The sequence below is a fragment of the Ciconia boyciana genome, chromosome 1, assembly GCF_034638445.1.
Source record: "Ciconia boyciana chromosome 1, ASM3463844v1, whole genome shotgun sequence".
Classification (NCBI taxonomy): Eukaryota; Metazoa; Chordata; class Aves; order Ciconiiformes; family Ciconiidae; genus Ciconia; species Ciconia boyciana.
In genome coordinates this window covers 16,784,027-16,801,844 of record NC_132934.1, presented here as the reverse complement: position 1 = coordinate 16,801,844, position 17,818 = coordinate 16,784,027, and the positions used below count along the sequence as shown (strand labels likewise).

The 17,818-nt window shown below is 43.6% G+C and overlaps 1 protein-coding gene and 1 long non-coding RNA gene across 5 annotated transcripts in view; one reads left to right on the top strand and one right to left on the bottom strand.

The window, feature by feature from the left end:
- The window catches only part of ERGIC2 (ERGIC and golgi 2), a 36,131-nt gene extending 30,652 nt beyond the window's left edge, over nt 1-5,479 (bottom strand). For all 4 annotated transcript variants that reach the window (XR_012042212.1, XM_072859877.1, XM_072859868.1 and 1 more), the window contains exons 1-2: nt 5,290-5,479; nt 2,776-2,921 (exon numbers count right to left, since the gene is read on the bottom strand). Coding sequence is in view for 3 of the 4 variants with exons in the window: in XM_072859877.1 (XP_072715978.1) it covers nt 2,776-2,881 (106 nt within the window). In the remaining variant the exon portion in view is untranslated. The remainder of the gene's footprint in view (nt 1-2,775; nt 2,922-5,289) is intronic.
- A 59-nt stretch (nt 5,480-5,538) lies between these two features.
- Nucleotides 5,539-12,561, top strand: LOC140650961 (uncharacterized). The gene is made up of 4 exons (XR_012042214.1): nt 5,539-7,111; nt 7,757-7,842; nt 11,319-11,476; nt 11,813-12,561. It is a non-coding gene; the product is annotated as an uncharacterized lncRNA (long non-coding RNA).
- The last annotated feature ends 5,257 nt before the right edge of the window (nt 12,562-17,818 follow it).

The following is a 17,818-nucleotide window of genomic DNA, read 5'->3' as shown; positions in this document are numbered from 1 at the left end:
TCTTAGAAAAAAGTGTTTTCATATCTACATTATTGGCTTTTACATAGGAGGGGAAAAGAATAAGTCCTACCTTTGAATCAAGAAAGAACTTTTTACATTAAGTACAGTCAAATACTAGAATGATGGGGAGGTTGTGAAATCCCAATATGGAAGACTTAAAAACAGGCTAGATCCTCCTCCACATATAAAACACAATGCCCACAAATCACTGTTAGGGATGGTCTACGCAAACTCAATCCTAAATTCAAGCATGAAAGGAGAAGGTACACCTTGAAGTCCCTTCAAGCCTCCACTGGTGTACAACCTAAGCTTTTATAATAATTTTTTTTATATGTAGTTTTAGAGCCAAGAATCTAGCAGACAAGAGAAAGAACATGCATTATATGCACTGTCCAGTTAGAAAAAGGTGCCTTGATTATATTACTTGCGTAGAGCTGCACAGTCAGGACTCCCACTCCAGTATTTCAAACAATTCTCCCTCTGGCGATAAGCAACACGTAGCTATCCATTCTACCAACAGCTAAATAAGTGAAGAACTGATTTGAAATTATTTTTAGGAAGAAAACTAATTGGTATATTTTAATGGTATATGTGTCTCACTTACCTCCGAGGCAGCCTATTCATCACACTTACAAAGTTGTACAATGCAAAGGGAAGATCACCCTGCTGCACATAGTCAGAAACATAGTAACAGATACACAGAAGCACCTCCTACGCCCCTTTTATTAAATCATGGCTTTTGCTAAGTTGAAAAAAACTTCAGTTATGGAGCACAGTAGTGATTTGTACAGCTTACTGACAGTATATGTCTTCCATCTGCATTCTGTGGAGTATTTCTATGGAGTCTGTAAGGGGCAACTTGAGAAAAAACAAGCCTGTTGTTGACAGGCTTCAATTCACTACACAGTGGTCTACAGCCAGAGGTGGCAGCAGGGACATAAAGGCACTGTCCTACAGGATCAGAAAATAAACCACTGGCTGCAGCATTGAAACATTGATGATCAATGCAGCAGTCAAGTTCTAGCTTTCAGCTGAAGCTATGTAACGATCACGTATATGAAAACCTTCATGTCAATGCATACTGTGAAAGTAGATGCACTAATCAGTTGACTCTTCTGGCTATCAATTTCCTTTTGGAGGCCAGCAGGCGAGACTCATTCCAGCAATGCAATAGGAAAGCTGGAGCCATACTGTCCATCTAAAGACAAGGAAAAAATTAGAGTCATAGCTGCTTTTTGGGTAATTCTGAGCAAAGGTATTTGGATCTGAACAGGAAAATAAAGTCTTGCAGAATTTCCAAAGACAGATCCTCTTTTCTGAAGGCTCTCCCAGCCCCAGAGCTGGAGTTTCAGCCCGTTTGACAGACCGGTACTTCTTTTGCAATGGGTTTTAAGGTGCTGAAAGTCTGAGAATAGAGTCTTGGTATGTTCTACATCCCTATCACACCAGAAAGTAAGCCTGGCACTTTAATTCTGAATGAAACAGGAACATGATATTAAGATTTTATAATGGTATAGAATAAGAAAATGCTATATTGTCATTTATAAGGTTAGTGGGATAAATCAAAGAATGCTAAAGTAACTTCTGGTGTTGAGAAATCCTTAAGGTACCCTTCACCAACGCAAAGTTCTCATGAAGGATGGTGCTATACTACCAAAAGGGAATTTTTAAGCATTTATTGTTTTTCTAAGAAATACAACATAAAAACCACTCACTTGCTTTCTCAGGAACTGGGACTAACATTAACAAAGAGTTATTTAATCAGTTCTTAGAGATTATTTTATATACAATAATGCTTTAATTATTAACGCTGCAATTCAGGAAGCATAGCAAAGTAATACAGATCCTCCTGATATTTACTTCTACACAAGTGGTGTAATAACTTCAAAGGCTTATCTGTAGATTGCAATTGCTTCTTGTACTTTCTATTCAACTGAGTTTCAGCCATAATCGCACATGAGAGAGATTTTTGTCCTCCATTTCAAAACTAACTGCTAGTAGTTTCCTATCTAACTGCAAACAATTCCAATAGATGAAGTCACTATTTTCAGATCAGGCTACCTCTAACCCAACCCAACTTACAGGCACAATTTTCTGTCCAGATACATATAGAAAAGGTACTTCTTACAGCTACCGCTTTTTGAGAGAAGCTCAAGTGACTAATAAGGACAGTACAAGCACATTCCCTGGAGTAGAGTGTTTAGTTCTTCAAAGGGCTTTCCTTACTCTTAAAATCAACTACACCTTCAAGACAAAAAGCTTTAGAAAGCTGCTCTTCATCCTGATGCTTAACTCAGCGAGTTCTTAGACACCTCTGGAGAATATTTTTCCTCTTTTATGAAAGCATAGAGCTGAATCCAACCTGCATTTCAGCTCACGCTGACACAGTCTCACCCAGAAACCTGATGCAGAGAAAAGGGCTTAGTGAGACAACAAATGAGAAAGTTTTACTATGACCTTGGCACAGTGCACTTCCAGTTGTAACTGGTTAGCAGTTTTTACAGTGAACCTTTACATTGGTTTGAGTCTCACCAGTTTTACACAAAAATATCCCTTGAGATGAGTGATGAATGCATCTATTTGGATAAGATACTATGTCTTTACCTGAAGGAGATGAGCTCTGTCAGTCCACAAAAGAAACCAAGAAACCAATTTTCACTAGTTTCAAATAAACACAGAAGTCTGTTTTCCTCCTATTGAAGTTTCTAATCCCAAAGCATGCTAGATCAAGCTAACAGCCAACATCAATCATGTCAGCATCTCAATAAGGCCTACCTGTGCCTCCGCTCGCTGATGTCTCCACATAGCTTTCAGGAACCTTTGGAAAGGCATCCAATTCTTTCACCAAATTCAAGGTCTTCTTCCGATTCAGTCGCCTCATCTTCAGCACACTCCTTCACTTCCTCCTTCATATATTCCCTCTGATTTGAGAATTGTTGTGATTAAAAGACACAAGAAATACTGTTCAAACCGACTGGCTATAATTATAAAGCAATAATAAGGTAATTAAAATCTAAGAAATATATTTTCAAGAAACACATGCTAGACAACTGGATGGTCACTCTTGCTTCAAGAAAACTGTTAAAATTGGCCTGGACACTGCTGCTTACATTCCAGCCACATCCAGCACATTCACCATTTAATTACTATGACTAATTTCTTTCTTGATTAAATTCTTATTGGTATTGGATATATTGAATTTTAGATTAAAAAAACCAAACTCAGTCCTGAAGTAAGCTTGCTAAACAGACCTGACAATGCATGGAAGTCACTGACTTAGCAGGGAATATCTAATAGGCTGCATAAACTCAGGAGGATATCAAACTGCTCTGGGCTCCTATATTCAGCCAATGTGGGCACATACTATATGCTAAAGGAAAAAAAAAAGTGCATTTCACATTTTTACAGCTGTAGAATTTTATGGCTATAATAAAATTAGCATTTTTCTCCTCTATAAAAATGCCGCCCAAAGCAAAGTAAGTATCTAATCCTAGCTAGCTCCATCCTTCAGAATTCTTTCTGTCCATGACATGATCTCTGCTCCACTTGGAGTTGTTGATACGTTAAGCAGCAGGATGCCCAGGAAATACTGTCTTAACCTGTTTCCAAATCATGCAAATATGCTCATAACCCGGTCCCACCAATATGCTGCGTATTTTAACAAGTTGACACTGCTGTTTTCCTTCTGAGGAAACGCTGCACTTTGCCCAGAATTTCTGAAGCTACGAAAACCATCATGCATTTACTGTATTCTGAGAATACGTCATTATCGTCCCCTATTTAAAGACACCAAGGCAGGCAAGCTAAGCTACACTGTCAACATGTGAGACAGGCCTCATCATCATCTTGCAGAAAAATCTGTTAACTCATCTCCCCTGTTTCAAGAGCACATCAAGTCTCCAGCGTGTTCTAGTGAAATTACTCAAGAGCTATTCCCTGCCCTGCCGCTCGCTGGTGCTAAGCAGGCTTTATACTGTGCAATAACAGAGGAGTAGGCTTTACTGGAAATGGAAGTTCACACGTGAAGAACCACGATCCATGCCTGCAACTTCCTCACCACACAAATTCACTTCAGACCTTAGTGAGAAGATACAGACTCTGCACTTGGTAGGATCATCAGTCAAGTCAGCCTGCAGGGACCAACAAAATGATACTGTGTGTGCTGCAGAGGATTCAAAGAAACCACAATTAAAGTGGGCAGAGAAGATGGGTGCTGGAACAGAATTTCAGTTATACAGCATCAAAAAAGAAAACCAAAACAGGGAAGCAAGGTCCTGTCCTTACTACATTACATATTTGTGTTTTAAAGAATTATCTCAACTCCACTCAGAGTAGCTTAAGGAAAAGGACCACAGATATGGCAAAGCAGCTGCTTAGACGCAATGACCGGAGCCATAACATTCGTTAGCACAGAGGAAACACCAGACGGGGCTGCCTGCTATCCTACACAGAGAGCACTGAAGTCAACTTAGCACCGTTTTGTTTTCCCCGTCTTCTCTGCTATCACATGTGTAGAAGCACACCGTAAAGAGATACAAGATAAACCTAAAGAATTTGAGAGCACTTTACTAAGAAAGTTTCTAAATCATCCTGCACCAGTGAGTATGCGGATTTTTATAATCTAGCTAGAACTATCCAATTTGTTCATTCGTTTCTCTAATCCCACATATACAGACTCACTTTCTGTTACAAACTGAGACAGACATCTGATACCTTCCCCTCTGCCCATCTCAACACACATACCTCACAACACCAAGTATAAAATTTGGAATCCGTTGCTATGAAAGTAACGTATTATGAATCCAAGAGCCAACTGCGTTAAAAAAAAATTACTATTACAAGCTAAAAAAAGGAAAAAGCATGGCGCAAACGCCACTCGAAACCAGAGCACCGGCTCGAAGCGACCGGCAACCCAGACACACCTGAGGGGCTCGGGCAGCTTTCGCTTACTTGAACAACTTGGAAGCGAAGCCGTTATCGGCGCCGGTGCCCGTCTGAACACCCACTCCCACACCCGCGGAGCAGACCCACGCCTGAATCCCCTCCCAGGGGCCTCGCAGCCAGCGCCGGCCGGCCGACCCCTGCCCGGGTGCCCACGCCGAGGGAGGCCGCGGGAGGCGGCCGTCAGCTCGGAGCCCGCACGCCTGCGTGGGCCGCGGGCGCTCCCGGCCGCCGCCGCGCTGAGGCGGGCGCAGGCCCGCAGCCTGGCTCCGGACAGCCGCGGGACGGGACAGGCCGCACCGGGCAGCCGCGGGACGGGTCGGCCGCCTCGCCCCCGCCCTCCCCTACCTCTTGCTTCTCTCGCCGTTACCCAGCGCCGCGGGCGAGGCCGGAGAGCGGAAGGGAGCCGCAACGCCCTGCTCGGCGCCCGCCTCGCTGACCATGGCAGCGCGTGGCCCGGGGCGGGCTCGCTCCGCCACCGACGCCCGGAGGCGGCGGGAGGCACAGGGCGACGTGAGCGACGGCCGTGTACCCGCCCGCCCCGCCTGCGCGCATGCTCGCCGCCCCACGGGCATGCGCGGCCCGGGGCAGCCGCTGCCTCAGAGAGGATGGGATCAGCAACCTGGCGAGCGGGAAGGAATGAGGAAAAATACGTGTGTATGGAAACAAAGGGCGTTGTTCCCCGCCCGTACGGCTTGGAGGGAGCCGCGGCTGCCCTTACGCGGGTGCGGCGCGCTGGGGCCCCTCGCTGCTAGCCCCGGCTGGAGAGCGGAGCCGGGAACAGCCGGAGGGCCGAGCCCTCCGAAAGCGTAGCGAGTTATAGAGCCCGTGTGAAGTACGGGCTGCAGCTCCACTGCTCTGCAGAGCTCCGTGCGCGGGCCCGCAGCAGGGCCTTCAGCTGTCCCCAGCTCTCGAGAACTGCCGGTTCCTGCAGCGCTGGAGTCTAAAGCCACCACCACGGTAATACTCAAACGGAAGGGATACACTGCTCCGAAAAGGGGCAGATCGGTATCAAGAAGAATTTGTGAAGCTGCGAGTTACTGAGTGATCGTTTAAAGTGATATATATCGGGTATCTTCAAAAGCAAACTGGAAAAGCACTATAACCTGGCTTGCAGTGGTAATGCTGGTTTAGATGCTATGGATAAAAAAGGGGCAATATCTTCTCTTAGGTTAACTAAGAGGGAAAAGGCTTTAAGACAATGGGCTACAATAGTGGGGAAAGACAGATTTTAAGCTCACGAGCCAGTCTTCAGACCTGAAGTGAGAAAAGTAAGAGCACTCCTTTATGCCCAAAATCTCTGTTATTTTCCCTGTGTTGGTGGAGCTAATAAAAAGGCACTGCCTCTCACCACAAACCTTACCCCCTTAGTAACAGCATTGCTAGTGTATCTCCAGATTTTTCCTTACAATTGCAGCAATTCATTCTCCTCTATGCCGGTGTCCCCTGTAGTCTTTACAACTGTGCTGCTACCAAAACAGACTTGCAAAGTCAATTCTCATGGGGTTACATTACGCTACTGCCACCGTGCCCAGAAGTTCACATATAGCTGAGCCAACCTAGACATCTTCCTACAGCCAAAGGGGAGCTCTCTGATATCTTTTGGGAAGTACTAACATCTTGGGTGACATCAAAATTATTCAAGGAAAAGTGCTCCATGTAAGATCTAAAAAAAAATTTAAAAACCGTGATACCAAACATTTATCTTCAGAAACGAGAGAGACTGAAGACTCCGGTATTTTTTTTATCATGAGGCAAGCAGATAAAACCCAAACCCCAGAAACACAGAAAGTGATGAGTTTCACAGCATTAATACAGATTTGCTGTTTTTAATGGTTTAGAGAAAAAAAGATCCATGACAAAAGAGTCTCACGTAGCATACCAAAGTATATACAATTTGAATAAAACAAGTGTTTGTTGGGGTATCTACAGCATTTGAGAACAAAAGGAACCTGAAAATGAGAAAGTAGTACAAACACATTCAAAGAGTATTTTTTGCATTTTAGGGATAGGCAGACAGTGGGTTTCAAGGAAGGAAAGAAGATACAGCAACACGCCAATGTTCTCCCTGAATTCCGATCAGTCTGTTTTAATCATTTTGGCAACTATAGTAACAACTGGATCAGAGAGTCAGAAAGAAGAATGGGGTGGGAGAACGATACCATGAGAGGTAAATAACCAGGCCAAAAATATGTTTATCTGTACATTTGTTCCCTCATCTCAGAAACAGCAGACAGCCTTAGCTATAGCACTTAAAGCTGTTACACTGACATGCCAACAGTCGTAGGGTATAATTTTGCTGGCTAAGCCCTATTTTCGCTTTGAAATGCTCTCAGCACTGAGGCCTGGAAAGAGCAACTGATAGATCTGGTTATTAGCTGTGCACCAGAGATGCTCAGCAGATGTTCTCACAGGCTATGAACTAAAGCAATCCAGTCTGCTCACAGACAAAAACAGTTTTGGCATTAGTGCTCAACGAAGCATTGAGATGCCTCTTATAGAGGAGAAGTGGCATGGGACAAAACTGCTTGCAGCTTTGCACCATTATAGTCATATTTTTAACTACAGATGTCTCCATAGGATTTTATGAGAGAAAACACAGTAAACATTTTTCAGAATTTAAGAAAAATAGATAAAATTATATAGTGATAACTCTGTGCATTACACTGACACTATATACTTGACTGTACTGTGCTAAAGCAATGTAACAGTGATCATACTGCATCCATCAAGTACCAGACTATTCCAATTCAAACTGTGCTCCTTTTCTTATGCCCCTGCATGTTTGTTTTCTGCTCTCCTGATCACACCTCAGTGGTGGCAGCCTATAAGCACCTGCCAAATTACCTTTGGGAGCAGGCAAGGAGGAAGAAATCCAGCCGTCAACTGCAAGCCATGCAGGTGAGCCAAGGGGCTGCCCCTCAGCTGCTGCTTTATACACATTTGTTTCACTATGGTATTTAACAAGATCCCAAAGCACCCTGACACTTGAGTGTAGTCATCTATGTAAAAATACAACTGCCTTGCCAAAAAGCCCAGCATTTCTTAACACTGGTGATTTATGAAGTCCCTTGATGTGTGCAAAGAGGGGAAACCACATAAGATGTCTCATATCTGTACAGTTTAGCAAACCACAAATGAAGCAGGACATAAAAAAAAAAAATCCCAAGAATATCAGGCTATGAAGCACACTGATATCAAAGACAGTAACAGAGAAAATGGTAAACCAAACAAGAGGAGCAAATGTAAACACGCACAGATTCTCCACCTGCACTTCAGCACACTTCAGTGTTAACATGCTGGAAATCGTATGCAAGATACACAAAATTAAAAACCTGGCTAAAGTATTTCGAGACTAAACCCATGCCCCCATCATTTGCTGCTGCTACAGTTGTCTGCACAGGTGGTTCCCGACGGCTGAAAAGGCACTTTCAAACTGTTAGCGAGAAAGGGCGAGAGAAACGGGCCGGGTAGCAGGGCCGGGAGAGCGCGGAGGCAGCGGGGAGGGGATGGGGATGAGGCAAGGCAGGGGCTGGGGGGAGAGAGCCGCCGCTTTACCGGAACGTGGAGGTATCGAGGTGGCATTTAGGACGGAGAGAGAGGAGGAAGTACAGGTGCAGAAGAGCAAATATGGAGATGAGGGGGTGGGAGTGGCTGGAAAGGGGGTGGAGGGGAAGAAAATCAGTCCTGGGGGCCGAGCGGTAAGGGCTGGAGGGACTGGGAGAGGGTAGATGGGCGCGGGGGGAGGACGGGACAGTAAGGGGCGGCCGTAGAGGGAGAGCGGGCCCCGGAGCAGCTGCCGGGCGCCATCGAGGGGCGATGGCGCCGGGACGTGCCCTCGGCCAATCGGAAGGAACCACGCTCGCAGGAAGCAGGAGATGAGCCGCTGAAGGAGCCGCCGTGCCGGGGTGGCCCGGCCCTCGCCGGGCGCTGGGGGGAGCCGCACGCTGCCGTCCCCTGCCCCGGAGCCGCGTGTCGGTTGCCCGCATCCGTCCTGTGCCGCGGTCCCGCTCAGGGCGGTGCTGGGTGAAGCGCAGGTGTGCGCTGCCGCCCGCCGCTCCCGCCGTTTTACCTCAGGGGCGGCTGTGCCTGGCGCCCGCTCCTCAGGTGGCGAAGGTGTTCGGTCACTGGAGGATTTCGGCGTTTATACGTCCCCCGCTTTAGCTAATGCTTAAAACCGGGTTGTGTAGTCACAGGCCGCCACGCGTCTGTGCCTCTTGCCGGTGAGGTAGCCCCGTGCCGGCCAGCCCGCTGGAGGCGCGGGGCTGGCGAGGTCGGCCGGGCCCGCGGCGTGGGTGAGGCGGGCGGGAACCCAGGAGCGGGAACCCAGGAGCGGGAACCCAGGAGCGGGAACCCGCAGTCCCGCCGTCGGCTCGTTTTGGCCCCATCGCTGCGGCGACGCTTCCCGCGGCCAGGGACGCTGTTTCCTTGCCCAAACCTGGATGGAGTTACCGTCCCTCCATAAGTAGGAGTTGGGATTGCATTGCAATGCTGCAATGCAAGTGGTTATTGTAGTGGCATTTATTTATGGCCTTCCATTTTCTTGGTGCATCTGTAGCCGGTTTAAATAAAACCGAGATGGCAATGAAAGGAGGCCTTGGTCTCTACTGCATCGTTTTTCCAACTCGGTCCAACTTCTGCTCTTTTGAGACTTGGGTCCTTTTTTAAATCATCTTCATTAAAATTTCTTTTCATACGGTCTCAAAAAGCAGAACAGTCCAGTTCACTGAAAGGAAGAATATGTCCAAGCTACTTAGGCTATCTGAAACACTCCTATTTACTGTTAATTCATTGTGTAAATAGGACAACTTTGTTCAACAGAATCACCACTGTTTCAATACATAATCCAAAATTATTTACCACTACAAATCTTTTTTAAGATGAATTAATCCTAATTCTTCTTTTGAATTTTTCTGTGACTTTGCTAACATTTAAAATGCAATTTATACAGCTGCTTCATGAGGCTCATACTCACAGGGGAGCTGGGATAAGTACTGTGCTCGAGTGAGGTACTGTGAAAGCTGTAGTTAAAAATGTTACAGTGCACTCTTGTTGTTTTTTTCCTTTTCCCAAGAATTTAAATTGTTTGGTGTAGACAGATAACTGGTTCAAAGTTGTGTCTTTCATTCAGTGGAGATTTGTTAAATGTTGTTGATAGATTGTAAGGTGTGTGTAGGGAGGAAGGGAACATCAGTCACTGAGCTGAATTCCTGTCTAGATTACAAATGTCAGGTTAGTAATAAATACTGATCTATCACCATTTGGCTATTTTTAGTAATTATGATTACTAAACTAGATCATGATTACAAAACAAAAATATTTTTATAATTGATCAAGTTACATAAAAACACTAATCCTTTCACATAATGGCTTTTTGAATTGTCTAAATGCCCAGCACAAGGCCAGCAACTATCAGGAGACATACACTTACACTAGTGTACATTGTGACCTTCAGTATTTCTTTGATTTTAGTGTTCTGTTTTCCATTCTTTGGAACACAGTTTTCCTGAAAAAACACATGACCATTCATAAATAGGTTTATCAAAGTTTCTTTGAAGTCGAATTTGCAAATAATCATAATCTTCTACTCCTTTGCTGCAAGTTTGCTGTGTCCCAGCATAAAGTTTAGCCTTGAAAAGTATCACTAGTCTTAAAAACCTGGATGGTAGGAAGGATTTGGGCTTCTGCAGGGCTACCTGGTTGAGAACGGTGTTAGCAGGCATAGTAGAGGGATAGGAATGATTTGCCTTTGATAGAGGAAAAGGCACTGCTGTTTGATAACTGCGTAAAGGACAGTAAAGTCTTTTTCAGGATTTGGGAGAGGTCTGGATAAGCCATATGTGAGCTGATGTTGATGATAGGATATTCATTAATAACAAGTTTGACATAGCCTTGCTAATATTTTATAAAAAATTTTCAAGTTGTTGTGACCCTTATGGTGTTACAAATATACTAGTAGCATGCATGTAAGTTGATGCTTAATCAGCAGAACAAGGTTCCCCAAACGTATTGTAAAATCTGTGTAGGTAAGTATGCACATTTGATTGTTTGGGCTCTATAAGAAATAAATCTTCAGAGTTTTCTTGAAAATTATTCCCTTGATGTTCTGCCAGGCCAAACAGGTTGTAAGAAAATCTTGGCAAATTGCTAGAAAGGTTTTGCTTTATAAGAATATTGTTTTAATTTTAATGATAAGGAATATTAACTCCATGTTTTGGTGGTGTTTGTTTTTGTTTTTTATTTTACCATGCCTGTTGCTTTCTGTAACAATTTGAATATGATTGGTGAGAGCTGAACCTAGCAAAAATAACTGTTAATTAAGCTTTATCTAGTCTAAGTGTAATCTTGCAATCACCAGGGTTTCAATTAATTTTCAGGACACTTCTGCAAGGCAATCTGAAGGGGTCAGGATACTCTTATGTGAGCACCTCAACATGCCCAGTAGGTCTGATGCATCCCAGCTCTTCTAAACGACATTGTATTTCTGCACAGACCTGCCCATGCAGTGAATGGAGACCCTGTAGCCATGCCTGTGGTTAGCCCTGGTTTTTTTTCAAACTCTGTTCCTGCATGACAATACTGTTTTTCCAAAATCCTAGCATGCGCCACTTCTTTAATGTCCACCTGACTAAGCCACAACTTCCAACATCTTCTCTGTAATCCCCTGCCCAGCTCTCTCCACATCTTCCTTGCCCCGTCTGTGTCCTTAGGAGTACCTGTGTGGACCTTCTCAAAACATTAAATCTTTTCCCTGCCAGGGTACCTGAATCAGCAGCCTTTCTTCTCTCTCCCACCCTTTCAATCCCCAACTTCAAACTGACCCTGGCTTCCCCAAAGCTCTGGTCCTTTTCTACCCTGTTTTCTGTTGCAGGCTGCTTACCCTTCAAGATAGAGCGAAGAGTTTGAAGTGCCGTCTGGCTTGGTGTTCATAGACACCTACTCCCTTAACTCCACTGCAGGGAGCTCAGGGTGATGGTCACAAACTATCTGGTGAGAAAGGATGGGCAACGTGCAAGCAAACCAATTACTGTTGAAATGTGCTCTGCACAGATGGTCAGCAAGGGAAAGATTGCTTCCTGCCTTCTTCTGCCAAAAAGCAACTGCTTCAATAATAGCGCTTGAAAGCAAGAGGTATTTCCTTCTCTCCAGGTTTGTTGCTGGCATTTTCTGTGCTTGGCTGGGTTTCCATCATACCTAGCTGCTCCTGCCTGACGATGACAACACTTCCCTTCCATATGACAGGGGAGATCAGGAAAGTGAAGGGAGACATTGATTTTTCTGCTTTCTCCCATCTGGTACAATTAAGTACTTGAGAGAAAGATAAAGCAGAAGTTATATATTCTTGATCCTGGGCAAATTATATAAATCTATGCACCAGTTCCCAACTTGCTAGCATGCAGTGTTACTGCTGTGCTACTCTTACGTTGGTTATATCATTAGGGTCCATGACGAAATCTAATCATTCCCTTCACTTATTTTATGCATGACTTATGTGTGATGCTTCCTGTGTTTCTACAGATTCCAGAAGTTACAGAATAGACACAGATAAAATTAAACAGCTGATAGCCAGCCATCATTCTGTCATACTTTTAGGTACATGTATATGTTGATAGGTTTAAATACTCCCCAGAAGCCTTTGTATTAAATTTAATTTGGGACTGAAAATGGAGAATCTCCAAAATGTTGGTTTAGCTGTTTATATTGCCAAGTTAGGCAACAGAAGGTATGTGTAGCTGTTGAGGCTTTTGGCTGAGCTCTGGTTCGTCTAATGCCTATCTGCTCTGCGCTTGCTGTCTTCTGCAACCAGGGACCTCGTGGGTGACCACAGGAGAGGGGCCGTGTGAGAGCGCTGTTGTGGTGCACAGCCAGACACCACGCATATCACAGGTATTGCTGACTACAGATGGAAAACGTCAGATTTCCCAGTTATTTCACCATGCAGACCTTTATATTTCTGCAGCTTTCTGAAGTTTTACTTGTTTCAGTCTAAACGTACTTTTTCAGATTTCTTGTGATTGTGTGCTACTTCTGTTTTCCAGTTGTATGAGAAAGAAACCATTTCTTCCAGCCAACAAGGTAATGAGAAAGAAAAGTGATTTTTTCAGTCCATCTCAATTTTACTAACCAAAATTAACTAAATTAACCAAAATGATTTTATTCCAGGTCAATCTAAAGCATAATATTTACATTTTCATTTCTTGTAAAAAATAAGGAGAAACTATGAGGGCAGACTTCTTTCATTTCAGAGACCAGTAGTTCAGACACTCCCCAGGATGGTGGAAGAGCTGGTTTCACTTTGTGCTTCCGACCGGAGGACCAGAGCCAGTGACTCCCATGGGAGCTCTCTAACCACCGGGCTTTGGTGGCTCTGCAGTGGATGGTCTTGCTGCTGCTGCTGCTGTTGTCCTCCAGTGGACACATTTTTCTCTCCACCGTTTTCTCTCCTCAAACTGAAGCTGTCATCCTTCTGTCTGTCAAGTTCTCCTCCTGATGGTCTCAATTTCCTAGGGTTTTTTGGGAGCTTGCGGAATTGTCTGTTTTCCCTTTGTTCTTTAAATTGTGGTCTCCTGGGTTCTGATTTCTGTTTATTCCCCCTCCAAAAAAACCCCAAACATACACCTTAGTTCCCAAACAGACTACGGTATGGACGGTTTCTGCGTTGGTAACGAAACATTCCTAAGCCAATAGGCCACAAAGGTTCCTCAGGGGCCAGAGAGATTTTCTGAGCTCAGGATAATTTCTAAACAACATCAGTTTAACCTTTGCAGAAGAATTTATTTTAACCTAGAGAAAAATACTTTGGATAATTTAGGCTGACAGGTATGGAAAATCTAATAATAGGGATTTAAAACAGAACATTGCCACAAATTTGGGTTAATAAAAATAGGACAATCTTTTCTTAGCACTTTCAGCAGTACAGAGACCATTAGCAGAATAAGAGCACTGTTATGCCCTATTAGCAGATACTGTGGTGGAAAAAGCTTTCCACTGAGAAGCTTCATTATTTTATGTTGCAGGGTAGTGGCTGTCATGTGAAAAACTGTTGCCGTCATCCTAGCTCTGTGTATATTGTCCTTGTACAAATTGTACTTTAAAGCTATAATAGAATTTTAATCCCTGGTTTACTAAGGAGTTTCTTTGGTCTTTTATTTGTTTGCCCAAATATAGCTTGATATTTTAAAACAAAGTATCATTGACTCTTGAAAAACATATAGGTAAATCTAATTCAACAACTATTCTTCATGCTGCTTTAGTCCGCTTCCTGAGTTAATTTGTTGGCAGAGTTGGAAGGACCATACCCTCTGCCCCCTGTGTTGTGTGTACTTTGCAGTTTTTGTTTTCTTGAATAAATAATTGAACAAATGTCTTTCCAAAAAATCTTTAGTCAAATTGTCTTTAAAAATAGCGATTTTTTTGTGACAAATGTGAAGCACCTTGCCTTGAATGGCAAGAAACGAGCACCGGTTCTCTGAGAAGCAAACCTTTCCATATAGCTAAAATAGCGAGACATGCAAAGCAAATATTAGCTTTTAAGGATCTTTTCCAGTTGTCTTATTTGCAGAGACTTTAGATTATTCCTGATAAAGTCATCAATATAAATACAACTTCCCGTAACTCCTGCAAGTCCGATATAACTCTCCCTTTTTAGTGGAGACCCTGTTTTAGAAGAGAAAATGTGCATGGCTAATTCCTACAGTTGTGGGGTTTATATATAGCCTACAGCACTTCTGTTAAAGCCTCAAAACACAGTTTTCTCCGCATAGTCATGGAGGAAACTTGTATGTGGGCTTAATGGGGCCAAATAAAGCCAGGAAGCCAGAGAGTGTGCTTGGAAGGGTAAACCTGCTTTTCTTGGGGTACTTTCCCTTCATTCCCCTGTGGAAGTTCACCGGGGACACAGCAGAACGCCGTGGGCAGCTGCGGGTGACAACAACCTGTGGGAGAAAATACTCAAGGGTGAAGCACTTCTCCAGTCTGGGTCTTTGTTGATGTCTCAAAATCCATAGCGGAGCCAACAGAGGTTCTCCAAACAGCTGTGGAAAGAAAAGAAGAGGGAGCGAGTGGGGCACACGAAAGGAGAGTTATTTGGAGCTCTCCGGGCTGGACCTCACTTTGCATTCGCACCTGGAGGGCAGCCTTCATCAGGGGGATGCCAGTTCCATCGTTTTTTGCCGTTTATTATTGAGGTATAATAAATCATCACTAGAGAAATATATCTAAAAGTTCACTGTAGCTATCCTAATAATGTACAAAACAAAAAGCAGGGCCATATCTCAAGCCCTGAGGAACCATGGTTACTGCCACTAGGGGGGAAAGACTATTCACGGGGTCTGTGCTAAGGGAACAGGCTGCTTTGGGAGGGCATCCAGAGCACCTGGGAGTTCAGCTTCACCATACGGCTGTGCTGATCTAACAGCTCACCACTGCTGGTGCTCTAGCTTCAGCCTCTGTCCACACCCCTGGCACCAATACTGCTGTGTCTGATCCCATGCAGTGTGTCTCTGGTGGGTGTCGTCCCATGGAGTCTGGATATGGTGGCCAGAGCTGGGTACTGGTAATGGGGTTTGCCAATACCCCCAGGCTCAGTAAGGGGTGAAGCAGGCTTGGGGTTCATCCAGGAGGTCCAGTTGGGAAGAAGAAGAGGGGGTGCAGAGGAAGCCCTGCACACCAGGCTGCAACGTGTTGTGGAGGTTTGAAAAGCTCTTTTGCTTCCTCTTCCTCATATGTGTCTTCAGTTGTTTCTTTCTGAGCATATTCCCCTTTTTTTTCATATTAGTCACCAGTTTTCATGCACAATAATCCATTTTTCTTTTGAATTTAGGGAGAATAATTGTTTCTGATTAATAGGCCAATAAGCAATAAAAAGTGAAAGATTTCAAGTACTTTTGTTTATTGATGTGAGAAGGTTCCTAGAAACAGTCTTGTCCAGTTGTACTGCATGAACTCACTGATTCTGAATAAACATGAGATCACAACAAAGTATGTGCTAGGCTTCTCATCCTGCCAGTTGCATTGCCAGCTTGGAAATGTCAGGACCTTAGGAAATAACATTGAAACATTATATCTTGAATATATATGTCTTGAATAGCACTTTGAAAATCACACTGATATTTTAAAACAATACAGTTCATCATCCTCTCTGTCTTTTTTCTCTTTAGTGTTGATTACAACAATCAGCAACGCTGTGCTTGCCAGGGAGATATTATTCAAGTTGAAACTGGATTTCTTGTTTGTGGTGAAAAAACCAAAGACTTCAAATACCTGACTTGCACACAAAAGGTGAAGGGCACCATGGGGTGCTGTGACTGTTAGAACATGAAGAAGCTTCTCATAAATTATAAATAGACTTTACAGCCTTTTGAAATGTGGAAAAGCTCATTTAAACAATTATTAAATACAATTTTTAAAGTAGCTGTTTGTTCCGGGATGCAAGATATGGAAGAGCAGCCAGCTGGTGGGATGCAGAGGCAAAGAGGCTGGGAGACAGGGTGGCCTCCCTCTCCCCATGCCCCTGAGCTCCACAGCGTGTTCTTCCGCTGTCCTTAGCTCTCTCCTGATTAGATCTGTCAAATAAAATACTTCTTTTATTTTATTGTAAGCTTATACTTCATTCTGTTTTTATTATTCACTGCTCCCTACACACATTCTCCCAATGTGTAGAAAACCAAAAATTGCAGTCTTTGCCTTTGAGAAATTACACTTTAAGCCTAAGATACACTTGAAGAAATGAGAACAGAAACAAAAGAGGAGAGAGACAAATGTAGCAAGGTGGTTTTGCTTTTCGGACCATTAGATTTCATTTGCGATTTTGGCGAGTTCTTTATGGATGGGATTCATCTCAGTACACTTCAATTGCTTAAAATACAGGCATCTGTCCTAAGGCAGGGAACTGGGCTGCCCATAACCAGTTTGCAGATACCTCCAAAGGGGGATTTATCCCTTTAAGGTAAGTATCTAAAGAAGGTGCTAGGATGGACCCTGTAGGGATCCCTGTCTCTCCATTGACTCTAAAGGAAGCCCAGGTGATTTGTTTAGATTAAATACTTACTTTTTACATGGCAAGAATAATCCCAGGGTCAAATAATTTTATTTCTTATTGAAACTTTAAAGAAAACCAGAACTGTTTTTTATTTTTTTCTGATGTTCTTCACATTTTCATTACAGGGGAAAAAATCTATATACCCAAAGAGACATTTTTATTCAGAATGTCCATCAGAGGAAAACGTGTATCTGTACAGGCTGGTGCCGACTGCCCACCAGCCGGCATCCCGGGGCCAGGCTCTGAAGCGTGGCTGGTGCCTCTGCTCCTGCCCTCTCCCTCGCTGCTGGTTGGTGTCTGTGAAGGGGAATATATGCCGAAGCGCTAGCAATTCCTGTCCTTTGTGTGTATTACAGATATGCCTTGGGCCTCAGACATGACAACCGTAGGACCTGTGATGACTTGAAAAATCACGCACCAACGCTATCCACCCTCCAGCCAGCATGGGACGAGTGATGCATTATAAATCCAGATCCTTTACCAGTGGAGAGATTAAAGAAGCAAGAAATAAGTTTCTTAATCCCTGCCTCAGGCAGCTTAAAACCTCCTTCTTGCTTGGGGTCCTACATAAATCAAAACATAAGACCAGCTATATTCTGCAAATAAATCTTCCTTGATATTTACTTCTCACATAACTTCTCTGTAACAATATCTGAATTCCCTACCAAATATGCTAATAAAACGTCAACCATTCTATAATTTAGTAGCATTGTAATAATAATAGTTTCTTCAGTTATATGTCACTCTTTCAGAGAGCACTTGACATACTGCTTACATATAAAAAGTAAAATTAATATCTTAATATATCTTTTAGTCTATTATTTCTTAATATTGAAA